The following is a 16,793-nucleotide window of genomic DNA, read 5'->3' as shown; positions in this document are numbered from 1 at the left end:
GATGTTACCTAATACTTCAGCTGACAGCGTGAATATTCAAACAGTACTAATAATAGTGTATTATCACTGTTGTTATCTAGGGGGCGCCATTCCTAAAGACTGCAAATTTGCAAGGTTTCAAGTAGGTGTTGACATTTTTTTCAGTTAATGGTCATGGTCCACCCTTCAGCCATTAGGTTGGGATTTTTCTCATCACTTTCAAAGCATCTCTTTTTGTCAGTAGCATTTGTGTTATGCCTGCTGGGGGGATATTACCACATAACAGTAGAAGATTTCAAAACAATAGTCAATTGTACTTAAACTCCATGTTGAAAGCAAAAGGAAGATTGCTGGTAAGCCCTTTGAGGAAGAACAAAGTGGTCAAACAATGTTTCATCAAGGAAGCTCAGAGAAAAGAGACCATAGTAAAACCAAATGCAGTGTGTAGAAAGAGGCAGCCTAATGAAGAAAGTCACTACGATTTTACTCTACTTTTTCTGTCTCTTGTTTTTTTCTATTGTTGGCACTTGTGTCCATCTTTCCCAAAAACCAGTTCATATGTGCACACTGATCTGTTTACATTCAGTAAAAGTTGGAAGGGAAATGTGCCAACACGTGTGGAGTGGTTGCTGGTTGTCTGCAACACAGTTGGGCTTGATGAGTGATTATTTTATTCTTTCCATTTTTCTGCGTCACCCAAATGTTCCTCACTGCACGGGTTTTGACAAGATAAAAGGAAGTAAACTAGGTAAATAAGCAATGCCAGGCCTCATCTCCATCCAGGCCAGGAGGCAGTCATGCTGGGACAGGCAGGATCTCTCTCCATTCCTTCTGCACTTCTGGTTTTCCTCCCGCTTTCACTCTCTGCTTGGTCTTCGGTCACGTCCCAACCCCAGAGGAATGAAAAACAAAAACAATCAAACAAAAACAACTCTTCAAAGCTTAAAGCCAATGACCAGGAACCCAGCAGGGGCCTGGAGACCCCAGGGCCGAACCAGGCGTCCCCGGGGGCATCCGAGGGGAGCGGCCCTTTGCGTCACGGAGGGCCCGCCCCTTGGGGACCTGGGTTCGGCGTGTTCTGCCGTCTGGGCCGCAGGATTTCCGCGGTTGTGTAACGGCCCCTCGCTGACGTGCAGCGCTCTGGGCCCCGCATCCCTCCACCTCCCAGGCTCTGGTCACTGGCGGCCGCGCCATGGCCTGGGCGGCGGCGGGGAGCTGCGGGGCGGGCGGCGCGCTCTCGGTGCACACCCTGCTGTTCGACCTGCCGCCTGCACTGCTGGGCGAGCTCTGTGTCATCCTGGACAGCTGCGACGGCGCGCTGGGCTGGCGCGGCCTGGGTGAGTGCTGGCCCGGGGCGGGGGCGGGGGTAGGGGCGGCCCGGCCGGGAGGGGTGTCCGGGAGGATGCGGCGGGGCTCCGGGTGCACACTCCGTCCCGCCCGCCGCCCCTCCCGGCCTCCCGCGCTGCGGGGCAGCTCTGCGTGGTGCTGGGCGTCCACGCGGTCCTGGACAGCGGGGAAGGGGCCCAGGTTGCAGCAGCTTCTGGGTGGTTCCCACAGGGAAGCTGCCCCTTCCTGGCCTTGGGAGGACACCACCTTTCCCGAGACCCAACCCCACAGGCACCCCTTCTTTACAAGAAATCTGGAGTGTGCCTGCAAGATTAAGTGAACGGAGGCTTGGGGAAAAACAGCAGCCCGCGTGAAACCATCGGATAGTTGTCAAGCATTGCTGTCTCCCTTGGCTCAGAGAATTGTAAACCAGAATGTCTAGGTGATGTTTTCTTGTCATGAAGTTATCCTAGACTGGTGTGCTCGGTGCACTCTCAAGTGCCCACGTTCAATTGCAGGTGAAATGAGAAAGTAAAATGCTATTTGTGATTAACGTGGCTCTCCGTTTTCTGAATCACTTCATTTATCCAATTTGATGGAAGGAAGGTTTATGCTAGAGAATGGCCTTTTATTTTAGTTTGGAAAGTTGGCTTCAAAACCCCATTTTATACAGTCATTGGAAGGCTGAGACACTGCCTGTTGGAAGGGTTGCGTGTGATCGCCAGAAATGATTCAGACAAAAATCTTTGTTTTGTTAAGCACAGGCATTTTGGGTTAGATTTGGTACTCTATGATGGCACATGGAATTTTAGTTGAAAATAAAAGCCATGATGTCAAAACAACTTAGCCTTAATTCTCTGAAAGTGCTGTTTTTCTTACAAAGAATAGCAGAAGGCCTAGGAGAGGAAAAGTTTTAATCGTTTTTCATGAATATGGTCACACTTTCTGGAATGTGGCATTGGGCTTCTAGTTACACAAAAATTATTTGTATATCATAAGCTCTGTGATTTTAAATTATAACCCTTAAATAAATGCCTCAGAAAAGCATACTCAAGTCTTTGATTTTAGGAAAGCATAGAAATTTCCAAGTTATCTTTGAGGAATAAGAGCCCTTATATTTTATTGGTCTTAGAGAGGAAGGGAGAGGGAGAGAGAGATAGAAACATCAATGATGAAGAGAGAATCATTGATCGGTTGCCGTCAGCATGCCCTCCACTGGGATCAAGCCTGAAACCCAGGCATGTGTCCTGACCGGGAATGTAACCGTGGCCTCCTGGTCCATGGTTAGACTCAATCACTGAGCCACACCGGTTGGGCCCAAACCAGATCTTTTTGAAATGGATGATGGCATTGGCAGTTTTTGCACCCACTGGTTTCCTAGGGTTACTAATTTTGTGAAAGAAAAATGTACTTAGCCCAGTCCACAGGTAGCAAATGAGGCCAGGTAACTATTATAAATGAGTGAGGCTGGTTGATGGAAACTTGGGAAGTGGAAGCACATGTGTCTCTTTTAAAAGAGGCAGTTAGTAATCAGCCCAGGACCACTGTGGCTTTCCCGAAGTTCAGCCCAGTGTTGCTGGGTCTCTCTTTCTTTCCCTCTCTCCCCTCTTCTCTCTCACCATTGAAATTGATTTTGAAACCTATTTTACATGGGTTATCTCATATAATTCTTCCAATTGCCCAATGAAGCAGGTGATGTTATCATCACCAACGTTTTAACAGGCGAGGAAACTGTGGTACAAATTAGTTAACTTGACACATTGACACAGCTAGGAAGTGGCAGAGCCAGGATTTGAACCTTGGCAGTCTGGATCCAGAGCCTGTGCCCTTTCACAGCCACTCTGTACTTGCCAACCATGACCTCCTCAAAGTCACAGGTACCACTGTGCTCTTTCTGCTACCCTCTCTAGCCTCCCTAAGGTATGGCCATTTCTGTTATGAACGAACAATTCAGTGAGCCATTTTAAGCCTACAGCCCCCTTTTCCTAGCTGTGGAAAGAAATGAAGACCACCAAAATGAGAACCAACAAAGGCTCCTATTCAAAGCAAGGAAGTCCACCAGCATCACTTGCATTTGACAGAGATGCTAAGGCAGGCAAAGAAGGAGCAGAAAAGCTTTATAATGGAAGACAGGGAAGGCTTCGGCTCTGCCCCCTTTGGAGGCTGTTGGCATGAGGACACTGTAGAGGGACTAACTAGAAGTGGGGCATTCTGAGTGGTTGTTCAGGTGGCGTATTGGACTTTCTCCCATTTACCCAAAGTTGGAAGCAGGGGCAAAACTTAGGGAAGCAGCCAAAACCAGTTTGGCTCAGTGGATAGAGCATTGGCTTGCAGACTGAAAGGTCCCAGGTTCGATTCCAGTCAAGGGCATGTACCTTGGTTGTGGGCACATCCCTAGTCGGGGGTGTGCAGGAGGCAGTTGATGGATGTTTCTCTCTCATCGATGTTTCTAGCTCTCTATCCCTCTCCCTCTCTGTAAAAATTCAATAAAATATATTAAAAAAAACACAAAAAACAAAACAAAACAAAAAAACTTAGGGAAGCTGTTAGTTATTAATCAAGTCCTGACCATTTGGGCCTGATTTCTATAGGAGTGTTGTTTGGCTTCCTGGACTAGAGGCTACAAGTACTAAGTTGACTTCCCGGCTGGTTCCTGTAGGTGGTAGATTGGCTTCCTAGGCTGATTAACACATGGTGTGGGTCAGAGTTGCATTTTTACATACAGTCCAGCCACTGTGCCTTTGCATACTCATTCTGTCATGGGGGATGCCTACTTCTTGATTCTCCAGCTGCAGTTCACTGTGCAGGGGGTGGTGTCTATTGACAGCCTGGACCACAGCGCTCTGAAAGGAGACTCGGAGCACACCAGCTGCTTCAAGAATTGTTGGTTCAGCAAGGAGGGGGTACCGGCTTCGTTCAGGGTAGTTGAGGGCAACTGCCTGTGTTAAATGTGCTGAGTTTCTCTATTGGCCATTAAAAGGGAAAGAGGGGGAAAGGTGCAGGGAGGGAACACTTGGCTTCGAAGTGGGAGAAGAGAGTGTTGGGGGACTGAATTGAGAAGACAGTCCCTTTTATGCTCAAGACAGTGGAGAGCCTGAGGAAACAGAGGGTCCAAAATTCCATATAAAAAACAACTATAATAGTAACAGGTAATGTAATACTTTAAACAATAAAGATAAAAATTTTTTTAAAACGTCACAGGTAAGACTGTCTCGAGCTGATGATGATTCTTGATGATGGTGACTATCAGGATGTATTTACAAAGTCAGCTCGGACAAAGGTGAATCATGTGGCAGCCTCTGTGATAAGAGCAGGGTATACACAAGATAGAAGACCAGTTGTTCACAAACTGGAATCCCATGCCATCTTTTAAAGATACCAGTGCCCAGGCTCTCCCAGGAGCTGTTGATACAGTAAGTCTGCATGGAGGGTCCAGCATCTTTCTGTGTGTGTGTGTGTGTGTGTGTGTGTGTGTGTTTTGCCAAGCCCTATAGGTGATACGCAGCCTGGTTAGAAGCCATTGGTTAGGTCAAACTCTCTTCTTTGATAGATCCTAATGTAACAGTTATTTCACCGCACTCTTTCACTACTCCACTTAGTTATTTTTATCTTTATTTATTTATTTATTTTTAAATACACTTCATTGATTGTTTACAAAGAGGAAGGGAGAGGGATGGATAGAATGCCAGAAACATCGATGAGAGAGAAATATCAACCAGCTGCTTCCTGCACACCCTTTAATGGGATTGTGCCCGCAATCAATGTACATGCCTTTGGCCAGAATCGAACCTGGGACCCTTGAGTCTGCAGGCCGATACTCTATCCACTGAGCCAAACCGGTTTCGCAATTCTTTTTATTTTTAAACAAATTCTACGTAATAATATTCAAATCAATTTTATCAAGTATTGTTATTTTAAAGAGTATAATCACAAGCTAACATATTCTCTGGTTGATGTTTTTATTGGCTTTACAATGAAAGTAGAGCTCTCATTGGAAAATGGTATTTGTCTTATATTACTTTATAGACACGATGTCATGTATACAGAGCCTCTGGTGACCACTCATTTCAGTCCATTACAATAGACTGGTATTTGAATTAGTTGTTTGGAGCACTTCAATGATACACTGAGAGGGAAACCCTTTATACAAATACAATATAATAGTTATATTCCATTTTCTTCCACTCAAAAAGGAAATAAAATTATCATAGAAATTATTAATTACTTTAAAACAAATTAAATGTAAAATCACATTAAATGTGTATTGAGTATTCAATAAAGATTTTACATAGTAATAATAATAATAATAATAATAGCTGCCATCTATTGAGTGTTTACTATTTGCCATATACTGTGTATTAAGCACTTTACATGGATTATCTAATTTATCTATGAGGTCGATATTCTTTCTATTTCCATTTTATAGACAGGGAAACTGTCAGAGATTTTAAGTAATTTACCTCAAGGCATAGTCCAGTAAATCACAGGATTCTAACCAGAAGGTCAGAGTCCAGAGGCTATCCATGCTCTTATTTATTTACTTTAATGTTTTATTAAATATGTTTCTATTGATTCCAGAGAGGAAGGGAGAGGGAGAAAGAGGTAGAAACATCAATGATGAGAGAGGATCATTGGTTGGCTACTTCCTGCACACCCGCTACTGGGGATCAAGCCAGTATGTACCCTGACCAGGAATTGAACTGTGACCTCCTGGTTCATAGCTCAATGCTCAACCATTGAGCTACACTGGCCAGGCACCTATGCTCTTTAAAAAAAAAAAAAATGTTTAAATTGCCTTAGCCTGTTTGGCTCAGTGGTTAGAGCGTCGGCCAGTAGACTGAAGAGTCCCGGATTCAATTCTGATCAAGGTTGTGGCCTCAATCCCCAGTGTGGGGCATGCAGGAGGCAGTTGATCAATGATTCTCTCTCATCATTGATGATTCCAGCTTTCTCTCCCTCTCCCTTCCTCTCTGAAATCAATAAAAAATATATTAAAAAAATAAAAATAAACAAATGTTTAAATAGAATTGTTTAGAACAGTTTTAAATTTACAGAAAAATTTAGAAGGTAATACAAAGATTTCAATATATTCTGTGTCTTTCCCATATATTCTGCATCCAGTTTCCCTTATTATTAACATCTTACATTGGATTGATACATGTTACATTGTTGACACACTATTATCAGAGTCCATACACTATTGAGATATCCTTCATTTTTACCAGACATCCTTCCTGACTTCCAGGGTCCCATCCAGGACACACATCATGTTTAGTTGTCATGTGTCCTTCTGCTCTTCTTGCTGTGATAGTTTCTCAGACTTTTCTAGTTTTTGGTGACATTGACAGTTTTGAGGAGTATTGGTCTATTGCTTTGCAGAGTGACCCTTGACTGAAATTTTTCTGGTATTTTCCTCATGATTAGATTGAGATTATGGATTTGGGAGAGAGAGGCCACAGCGGTAAAGTACTTCTTTTATTACATTACATCAGAGGTACATGATATTTACATGACTTATCACTGTTGATGTTAACCATGGCTGAGGTAGTGTCTGTCAGGTTCTACACTTTAAATTAGCCTTCCTCACCCCCATTACCACATTATACTCTCTGGAATGAAGTCACTCTGTGCAGCCCACTCTTAGGAATACAGAGTTATACTTCCTTCCCTGAGTGGAGTGGAGCCTGTTTTCTTTTGACCACCATGTTACTTTTCCCATCTTACTTGTTCTTTCTAGATCTCATTTCTATTCTTAAGTTATGGCCCTTTGTTCTGTTCCCCTTTATGATAACACTAGAGGCCTGGTGCACGAATTTTTGCACCAGTGGGGTCCCTCAACCTGGCCTGTGGGATAAGGTGGAAACGGGCTCTCCGACATCCCCCAAGGGGTCCCAGATTGTGAGAGAGCACAGGCCAGGCTGAAGGACCCCACTGATGCATGATCAGGGCCAGGGAGGGATGTGGGAGGTTGGCCAGCCAGGGCAGGGCTGTGGGAGGGCTCCAGGGTGTGTCTGGCCAGTCTTGCTCAGTCCTGATCTGCAGGCCCCCAGCAGCAAGCTAACCTACCAGTTGGAGTGTCTGCCCCCTGGTGGTCAGTGCACATCATAGCAAACAGTTGAATAGCCTTAGCATATAATTAGCATATTACACTTTGATTGGTTGAACGGCCGACCAGACACTTAGCGTATTAGGCTTTTATTATATAAGATTCCTAAAAAGGGCTATTTCTGCTCCATCTCCTCCATTCTTCCTGAGTCTGCTCCAGTCAGGCTTCCTCCCAACCACTCCACTGAAATTCCTCTCCTCTAAGGTCACCTTGGTGGAATCATTGGTCAGTTCTTCATCTTATGTGGCACAGTCGATCACTCCTTCCTCCTTGAAGCATGTTCTTTACTTCTAGGACATTACACTCTATAGTCTTTTCTCTGTACAGGTCCCTCTTGACCTCTGATCTCTTAGAGTGCTCCTGGGTTAGTCCATGGATCTCTTCTCTTCTGTGTATCTACTATACCCACTCTCTTGTCAATTCCATTTTTTTGCCAATAATTCCATAATTTCTAGCCCGGGCCTCTCTCTTGATCATCAGCCCTATACTTGCCTATTTGATAGACAGCTCCAACTGAACAGTCCAGTTCCCTTTCCTAACGTTTTTCTCCAGCTCAGTACTGGCAACTCCATCCTTCATTTGTTCAAGCAAAAAAATATTAGTCTTCTGTGACTTCTTGCTTTCTCTCACAAACCACTTCCTGTCTCTCAGCAAATGCTGTTGACTGTGTCTTCAGAATCAATCTAATAATCTGACAACTTCTTACCACTACCACCACAGCCATTCTGGTCCAAACCACCAACAGATTCCACCCAGATAATTTCAGCAGCCTCCTCAGCGGACTCCATGCTGCTGCCCTGGCCTAGAAGCCAGTGAGTAAAATATATGTGTAAAGTATATTATATCATTGCTAGAGGCCCAATGCACGAAATTCATGCAAGAGTAGGCCTTCCTTCTCCCTGCTGCTGGCACCGGTTTCCCTGTGGCACCCAGGACCTGAACTTCCCTCGCAGCCCCGGCTTCTTCCAGACAGTCGTCCAGATGGATGTCCTGATGGTCATTCTGCTGTTTGATCTAATTAGCATATTAGCTCTTTATTATATAGGATACTATTCAGAACCTTTCACTAGCTGCTCATCTCACAGTTAACACCGAACTCCTACATCGCCTTTCTTACTTCTTTTCTGCACAGTTGGCCTCCTTGGACGTTCAAGGAATATTTTTCCTGCAGGTAACCTTGAGGCTTACTTCCTCACTTCATGTTTTTGATGAGCTATTACCTACCCTAGCCACTCTTATGCTTCTTCCCTGCTTTATTTTTCTCCATGTCACTTATTCTTCTCCACATACTTTATGTTTTTGTTTATTTGTTTATTGTTAATTTAGAAATAAGCAACATGAAAAATGTCTCCTTCAGCCAGACCCAGCCTCTCATCTGGGTAGCTATGCACACAATAAATGCTCCCCTTACCACTTCGTGTTTCATTATAGGCATGCCTCCCCAACTCGACCGGAAGTTTCCTGAGAGCAGGGAACCTGTATCCCCAGAGCCTAGCATAGCATGCTGCTCATAGCTAAAGCTCCATAAATATCATAAATATTTAGAAACGAATGAATGAATGAATGAATAAAAGTAGAGCTGTTATGAACATAGTTTTTTTTTTTTTTTAACTATCTAGTTAAAAAAAAAAAAAGCTACATGAGGGCAGGGGATGTTAGTTTGCTTTGCTTTCTGCTACTCCTCTAGTGTCTAAAATTGTACCTGGTACAGAGTAGGCATTCTGTAAATATCTGTTGATTGAATGAATTAATGAACAGGCAGATGTTTGTTAAACATCCAAAATATTCCTGGGCAGAATCTTAGACAAAGCATTGTACAACAACATGGTCTCTGCTTATAAGAATTTTCCAATTTAATACAGGCAACAGATCTATACAGATGCTATAAAGAGGTTAACAAGGGAAGACAGGGTAGGGAAATAGTACTGATCATCAGCTGGTACGGACTCTGAGTTCCAGACTGAAACACTGGTGTTGAGGGCTAACTGTTCTTAAATTCTCTCCCAGAGGTAATGTTAAGTCTTTCCCTGGATCTGAGATTGAGAAAACAGAACAGATGGGAGGTTTCCTGAAAAATCATGCATAGCCCTTTCCAGTTATTAAGTTATGAGTCCTCAACGGAGGGAGAAAAAAAAAAGAGGAATATTTGTAATAATATGAACAATAAAGGTTTATTAAAAAAAAAGTTATGAGTCCTACTCAAGTATTGGAGTAACAAGTACACATAAGCCTAGGTATGGACAAGTATTATTTCTTACAAAATTTCTTAGATGGTGGGGATGATTGCTTCCATCTGGAAAAAGGAGTTCAGTTAACTTACAATTCTGAAATTTGTTTTACTTTTTTTGCAATTAAAAATATCTTCTATCTTAAGCGTTCTTTCTTTTTTTTCTTCAAAAAAGCCTTTTAGTTTTTGGTGTTTTGTAGAAAGAAGAGAGGCAAACTTATCTTTGTCTCCTTATGTTATCTCAAAACAAACTTTGTGGGACTGTAGTCTTAATTTCCTAGGGGTTTTAGCATGTGGTAAAATGCAAATAAAAAAGTTCCAAATAGGGGTATGTTGCGTTATTCTAAAAAACCCCTTTTGACAAATATTTGCATATGGAGAGTGATTTCTGCAGCTGAATTCCCCAGCGGTTAGCACTATCTAGAGAGTCCTGCCTCTCAAAACAGCACCTTTGAGCACCCAAAGATTACTAAGCAATCCGTATCTTCAGATAAACTAATCTCTGAACTCCGCAGGTCGACTTTTTGTCTTAGATTGTGAAAGATTTTCTTCCAAAAAGTGGTTTTAAACAATGGTCCGCTACAGCATATTTTTAATTTATTTTATTTTTTACAATATACAAAATAAATTTATTATCAGATTGTAGATACAAAATAATTAGCCATTTAGTACATGCATTAAACATTAATATTTCAAGAAAAACAATTTAAAATATAATATTACATACAATAAACATTAATATTTCAAGAAAAAAAGATTTTAAATATAATGATATTTTAAATATAATAACTGTACTAACATAGGATAATATCACAAAAATTATAGGAAATATTAAAAATCTGAAAATAACAGGATTACTTCTATTATATTCTAAAATATTTTCCCCCCTCTGGCTCTATTTTTGTTCATCAATTTATATGTTGTTCATTATATTCTACAAATGAGTGAGATCATGTGATATTTATCTTTCTCTGACTGGCATATTCCACTTAGCATAATGCTCTCCAGGTCCATCCATGCTGTTGCAAATGTTGAGTTCCTTCTTTTTTTACAGCAGCGTAGTATTCTATTGTATAGAAGTACCACCTTATAAAAAATTCTTTATTGTTTAAAGTATTACATATAATATTACATAAGTCTCCTTTCCCCCCCATTGACCTCTCCCCGGCCACACCCACCCCCCAGCGCATGCCCTCACCCCCCTGTGTCTGTGTCCATTGGTTATGCTTATATACAAGCATACAAGTCCTTCAGTTTATCTCTTACCCACACCCCCCTCCCTTCCCTCTGAAGTTTGACTGTTTGATGCTTCTCTTTCTCTGGATCTATTTTTGTTCATCAGTTTATGTTGTTCATTATATTCCATTGTATAGATGTACCACTGTTTTTGTTTATTTGTTTGTTTGTTTTGTACCACTGTTTTTTAATCCACTCATCTGCTCATGGGAACTTAGACTGTTTCCAACTCTTAGCTATGGAGGAATGTGCTGCTATGAACATAGAGTCGCATATATCCTTTCTGATTGGTGTTTCTGTTTCCTTAAGATATAGCCCTAGGAGTGGGATTCCTGGGTCAAATGGGAGTTCCATTTTTAACTTTTTGAGGAAACTCCATACTGTTCTCCACAGTGGCTGCACCAGTCTGCATTCCCACCAGCAGTGCACAAGGCTTCCGTTTTCTCCACATCCTTGCCAGCACTTGTCATTTGTTGATTTGTTGATGATAGCCATTCTGATAGGTGTGAGATAGTACCTCATTGTTGTTTTGATTTGCATCTCAGATAATTAGTTACTTTGAGCATGTTTTCATATGTCTCTCAGCCTTCTGTATGTCTTCTTTCGAAAAGTGTCTATTTAGGTCACTTTTTGATTGGATTGTTTATCTTCCTTTTGTTAAATTGCATTAATTCCCTGAAAATTTTGGAGATTAAACCCTTATCAGATATAACATTGGCAAATATGTTCTCCCATGCAGTGGGCTTTCTTGTTGTTTTGTTGATGGTTTCTTTCACGTGCAGTAGCTTTTTATTTTGATGTAGTCCCATTTGTTTATTTTCTCCTTAGTTTCCATTGTCTTAGGAGCTGTACTGGTAAAGATATTGCTGTGACATATATACATATGTCTGCTATTTTGCTGCCTATGGAGCCTTGTAGGATTTTTATGGTTTCCAGTTTTACTTTTAAGTCCTGTATCCATTTTGAGTTTATTTTTGTGTATGGTGTAAGTTGGTGGTCTAGTTTCATTTTTTTGCATGTATCTCTCCAATTTTCCCACACCATTTATTGAAGAGACTCTCTTGACTCCATTGTATGTTCTTGTTTACTTTGTCAAATATTAACTGGTCATAATCACTTGAGTTGATTTGTGGGTTCTCTGTTCCATTCCATTGGTCTATATGTCTGTTCTTGTGCCAGTACCAGGCAATTTTGGGAATAGTGGCTTTGTAATATACCTTGATATCTGGTATTGTGATCCCTCTAATTCTGTCCTTCTTTCTCAGAATTGCTGCAGCTATTTGTGGTATTTTTTTTTATTCCATACGAATTTTTGCAAAGTTTGTTCTAGGTCTGTGAAACATGTCATTAGTATCTTAATGGGGATTGCATTGAATCTATGGATTGCTTTGGGTTATGTGGACATTTTAATGATGTTGACTCTACCAATCGATGAACGCAGTATATTCTTCCATTTGTTTATATCTTCTTCTATCTATTTTTTCAACATCCTGTAGTATTCCAGGTATAGGTCTTTTACCTCCTTAGTTAAGTTTATTCCTAGGTATCTTAATTACTTTGTTGCAATGGTAAATGCAACCAAGCCGGCAAAGGGGGGCAGTGAGGGGTGACCAGGCCAGCCAGGGTAGGGGGAGGATTGGGGGTGATTAGGCTGGCATGGGGGGAGTAAGGGGTGGGGGGCAGTTAGGGACCACGAGGAAGGCAGGCAGGTGAGCAGTTAGGAGCCAGTGGGCCAGTGGTCCTGGACTGTGAGAGGGATGTCCGACTGCCAGTTTAGGCCCGATCCTCACCAGCAGTTGGATATCCCCTGAAGGGTCCCGGATTTGAGGGGATGCAGGCTGGGCTGAGGGGAACCCCCCCCCCCCCCCCGCACGAATTTCATGCACCGGGTCTCTAGTCCTGTATAATAAAAGGCTACTATGCAAATAGACGGAATAGCAGGACGACTGGTTGCTATGAAGTGCACTGAGCACCAGGGGGCAGATACTCAATGCAGGAGCTGCCCCCTGGTGGTCAGTGCCTCAACCAGAAGCCAGGCTCGCCAGCAGGCTCAAGACTGGCGAGCACAGTGGTGGTGGCAGGAGCCTCTCCTATCTCTGAGGCAGCACTAAGGAGTAGTGAGCCTGGCTTCTAACTGAGTGGCGTTCCCACAGGGGGAGCCCCGCTCAGCCAGAAGCCGGGCTCATGGCTCGTGAGAACAGCAGCAGTGGCGGTGGTGGGAGCCTCTCCTGCCACCACGGCAGGGCTAAGGATCCCTCAGGTAATGTCTGACTGCCATTGGTCATCCCGTCCCCTTGGTCATCCTCCGAGGGGTCCCAGACTGAGAGAGGGTGCAGTCTGGGCTGAGAGAACCCCCTCCCAGTGCACGAATGTCATGCACCGGCCCTCTGGTTAATGATACCAGTAAAGGGAAAGATAATTTCACAGTGCAGATACCACTTTACCCAAGTGATCAAGATAAACATCACAAGTGATAATACATCAACATCATAAGCCTTTTGATTTTATGCATTGAGAAGGACACAGTAGCATTTTCCTATTCTGCAGGACAAGGAAAAACTGAGGAACACCAGACTGGAGGAGATTAAAAGGAAATAACCAATTGCATTGCAGGGAACTGGGTAGGATTTTAGAAGAGAAAAAGGACAGTGGGAAAACTGATGAAATTAGAATAAGGTCATCACTAATAATTGGACTGTGGTTATGTAAGATGTTAAGATTAGGGGGAACTGGGTCAGGAACTAAAGTTAGTTCAAAATAAAAATTATAAACAAAATTAAATAAAACACATAAGGCATCCAAAATATTTCAATAACATGAACTGTTCTTTGGTTCTTCCTGTTGCAATTTCCACAGCGGAGCGACTTTCAAACACCTGGCTGGACGTTCGTCACATTGAAAAATATGTAGATCAAGGTAAAAGTGGAACAAGAGAATTACTTTGGTCCTGGGCACAGAAAAACAAGACCGTCGGCGACCTTTTACAAATTCTCCAGGAGATGGGACATCATCGAGCTATCCATTTGATTGCAAACCATGGTAAATGCTAATTTTTATGACGTGGCTCTTGGTCCGTTTTATAGGAATCATAATTTGTAAATGTAAATATTGCATTTTATTCAAGACAATGACTGGTTATGCTATTATGTTATAAGATTTCTACCAGTGGCATTTATCTGAAGTGTGTCTTACTGCTTTACATTATTTTGGTGATACTTTCTTTCTTTACTACATAATGTGTATAACACATCTTTTCTACTCCTTTATAGTTTGGGGTTGGATTTTTATTTTTATTTTTTATTTACAAACCACATTTTTTGAACTGATTTATTCTTAGCAATATGAACCAACTCTCCATTCAAAACTCTGAGACTCCTTGAATCATAAACATAACCACAATCACAATATAAGTAAAATATAGATAACTCTATAATTTGTTTTATCATATGATTAGAAGTTTTTAAAAAATATAATTGGATTTACCCTCTGTATTTTTGGGTAAAGATATCCCTCCAGAATTACTGTGGGATTTCTCTTTTATCTGCATCGCTTTTTTTTATGCCATTGCCTCTAACTCTGCCTTACCTGTTTACTGTCCATTCCACAGGGGTCTGATTCTTTCCTGTCTTGTTTGTTTCTCAAGCCTTGTCATTCCTTACATGAAGAGTAACCTTATAAATAAAGCTCATGAAGTTTTCTCCATTCATTCTTTGTCAATAAAATAATCTCTTAATGATACTTGTTCTGTTTACTCCACTTTAGATTTATTCACTACAACAAGAATGATCTTGTGTGATCTTGGGTCTTATAGACTCGGGCTCTTAAGTTAGAAAGTTTTTTGAATCAGCATCCTTATTATTTGCCTCTTTCATTCAGGAACATTTTTATTTCTCTCTATTTGTGTGCCAGGCCAGCACAGCCAAGGGTTCTGTGAGCCTGAGGGAAGGCTGTGAAGGATTAAAGAAGACAGACAAAGAGAATATAGCTGGGGCTTGGTGGACCTCCTGTGCCTCGATGAGGCCACAAAGAAAGATCTAGGCAAGCTGAGGGTTTATTTTATAATCAGAGAAAAACAAGGTAGTGGTCTCCATAGTTACAATGTTCTTGTGAGTTTCACCTTGTTTTGGCAGCACTTGTTGCACCTCCCACAGCCCATTAGCTACCCAGGACGGATCTAGGGGGTGGTCATAAGGTCAAGCTTAATTATGCTGAGGTCTCTGCCACAGGGCAATCCGAGGCTTAACTCTACAGCTGCTCCCTACCTGTTTGCACACATCCTTTTGGGTAATATACTAAGTGCCCTTGAGCCTCTATGTTATTATCCAAAGAAACTTTGCACACACAAAGAAGAAATCCTGAGAAATTGTACCAAATTGTACAGTAGCTTCAGGTTGACTTTTATTCTGTATAGCAGACTTGTAGCAAATATATACCCCTAGACTTGTACAAATAGACTTCTACAATGATACTTGTATGATGTGGCTAACTCCTTTTCATTTTTGCACATTATTTCTTCACTTAGTTTCATAGAGCAGAATCCTGCACTATGAAGCTTACTAATCAATTAAAATGCATTGAGTCCCTGGGAACTGTGAATTCAATGCCTGATCATTCTCTGAGCCTTTTCCAGCCACTGAAACCACCTACACAACTCTCTATTCATGTATAAACTCACACCACTTTGACAGGACAAGTGAGATGTTTTATACTTCAGTGTTCTGGAATAGATTTCAGAGTATTTTTTGCTCTCTACATCATTTATTTATGCAGCAGAGAATGATGTGAACTGATTAGACAAAAATGTCACATTCTTGATTGACTCCTAGTCTGTTGCACATGCAAAATTATAAATGAGAGATTGGCTGATTGGTGAAAAGACAAGTGTTTACTGCCCTAGTACCAGAAGATAGGTAAATCTGAGATGAGTGGAGGATAGCACCTTGCGCTGAGTCCTTTTCTGAGGAAAGTAGTGATAACCAGAATGGTTAGCAGATAACTCCCGGGAGATGTGTCTCTCGACACTTAAGAATGAGCTCTGGGGACCAAAAGATTTAAGCAAATTCATGGAAAATTTATTGCAAACATATTCAGGCCCCCAACTTGGGGAGGGAGACCCAGCAATGGGTTGGTTTCCTGTGAAGCCTTGTAGTCTAGGGGTATATATTTGCTACAAGTCTGCTCTATATCTATGCTGATTGATTCCCTCAATTGTTCCTTCCCAGCAAGGGATCTGAACTTTCCTTATTTCTACGAGACCCTCCCTAGTTTCCAATGCCTCCCACTTTGAGTCCAAAAACATTTTGTTATTCCTGCATGGTTGGTTTCTGTGATTAGGCTTGCTCAAACTGCCATATCTGACCCAAGGTATGTTACACCAACCTTTGTTTTCCACTGGACCCCTGCCCAGGTTGCCTGTGTGTCAAGCTAAGCCTGTCAATAGCATTATTTAATTGTGATTTATTGAGTGGATGCTTTGATTACCTTAAAGTGTTCATTGTATAGCTTGTTAAAAGCAGCAATGTGATGATTCATTGGAAATATTAAGTATAACCTGCTCAACAGATGTTTTCTATGATAACTACTCACCAATTTAGGAGTTTAGATAAACATTTTAATCTTTGTTGCTTCCATGGATAGAGCTATCAGTTATCCAAATAATTTATAATCCGTTCAGATATTTATTTAGAAAATTTTTTTTTAAATTGATGTCACAGAGGATGAGAAAGGGAGAGAAAGAAACATCAATGATGAGAGAGAATCATTGATCAGTTGCCTCCTGAACACCCCACACTGGAAATTGAGCCCAAAACCTGGGCATGTGCCCTGACCAGGATTTGAACCATGACATCCTAGTTCATAAGTCAATGCTCAACCTCTGAGCCACACCATCTGGGCCAGATGTCCATTTTACCTCCCTTT

The 16,793-nt window shown here is 41.7% G+C and overlaps 1 protein-coding gene across 1 annotated transcript in view; it reads left to right on the top strand.

Annotated features, from left to right (window-relative positions):
* Positions 1 to 1,042: 1,042 nt before the first annotated feature.
* Positions 1,043 to 16,793, top strand: part of IRAK3 (interleukin 1 receptor associated kinase 3) — a 73,445-nt gene continuing 57,694 nt past the window's right edge. Inside the window, exons 1-2 of the mRNA XM_084877590.1 lie at positions 1,043 to 1,316; positions 13,731 to 13,913. Coding sequence (XP_084733716.1) covers positions 1,172 to 1,316; positions 13,731 to 13,913 — 328 coding nt within the window. The 5' untranslated portion in view covers positions 1,043 to 1,171. The remainder of the gene's footprint in view (positions 1,317 to 13,730; positions 13,914 to 16,793) is intronic.

The sequence above is a fragment of the Pipistrellus hanaki genome (assembly GCF_964339955.1).
Source record: "Pipistrellus hanaki genome assembly, chromosome: 3".
NCBI lineage: Eukaryota > Metazoa > Chordata > Mammalia > Chiroptera > Vespertilionidae > Pipistrellus > Pipistrellus hanaki.
Note: the sequence above shows the minus strand (reverse complement) of the source record. Positions and strands in the feature narration are given on the sequence as shown.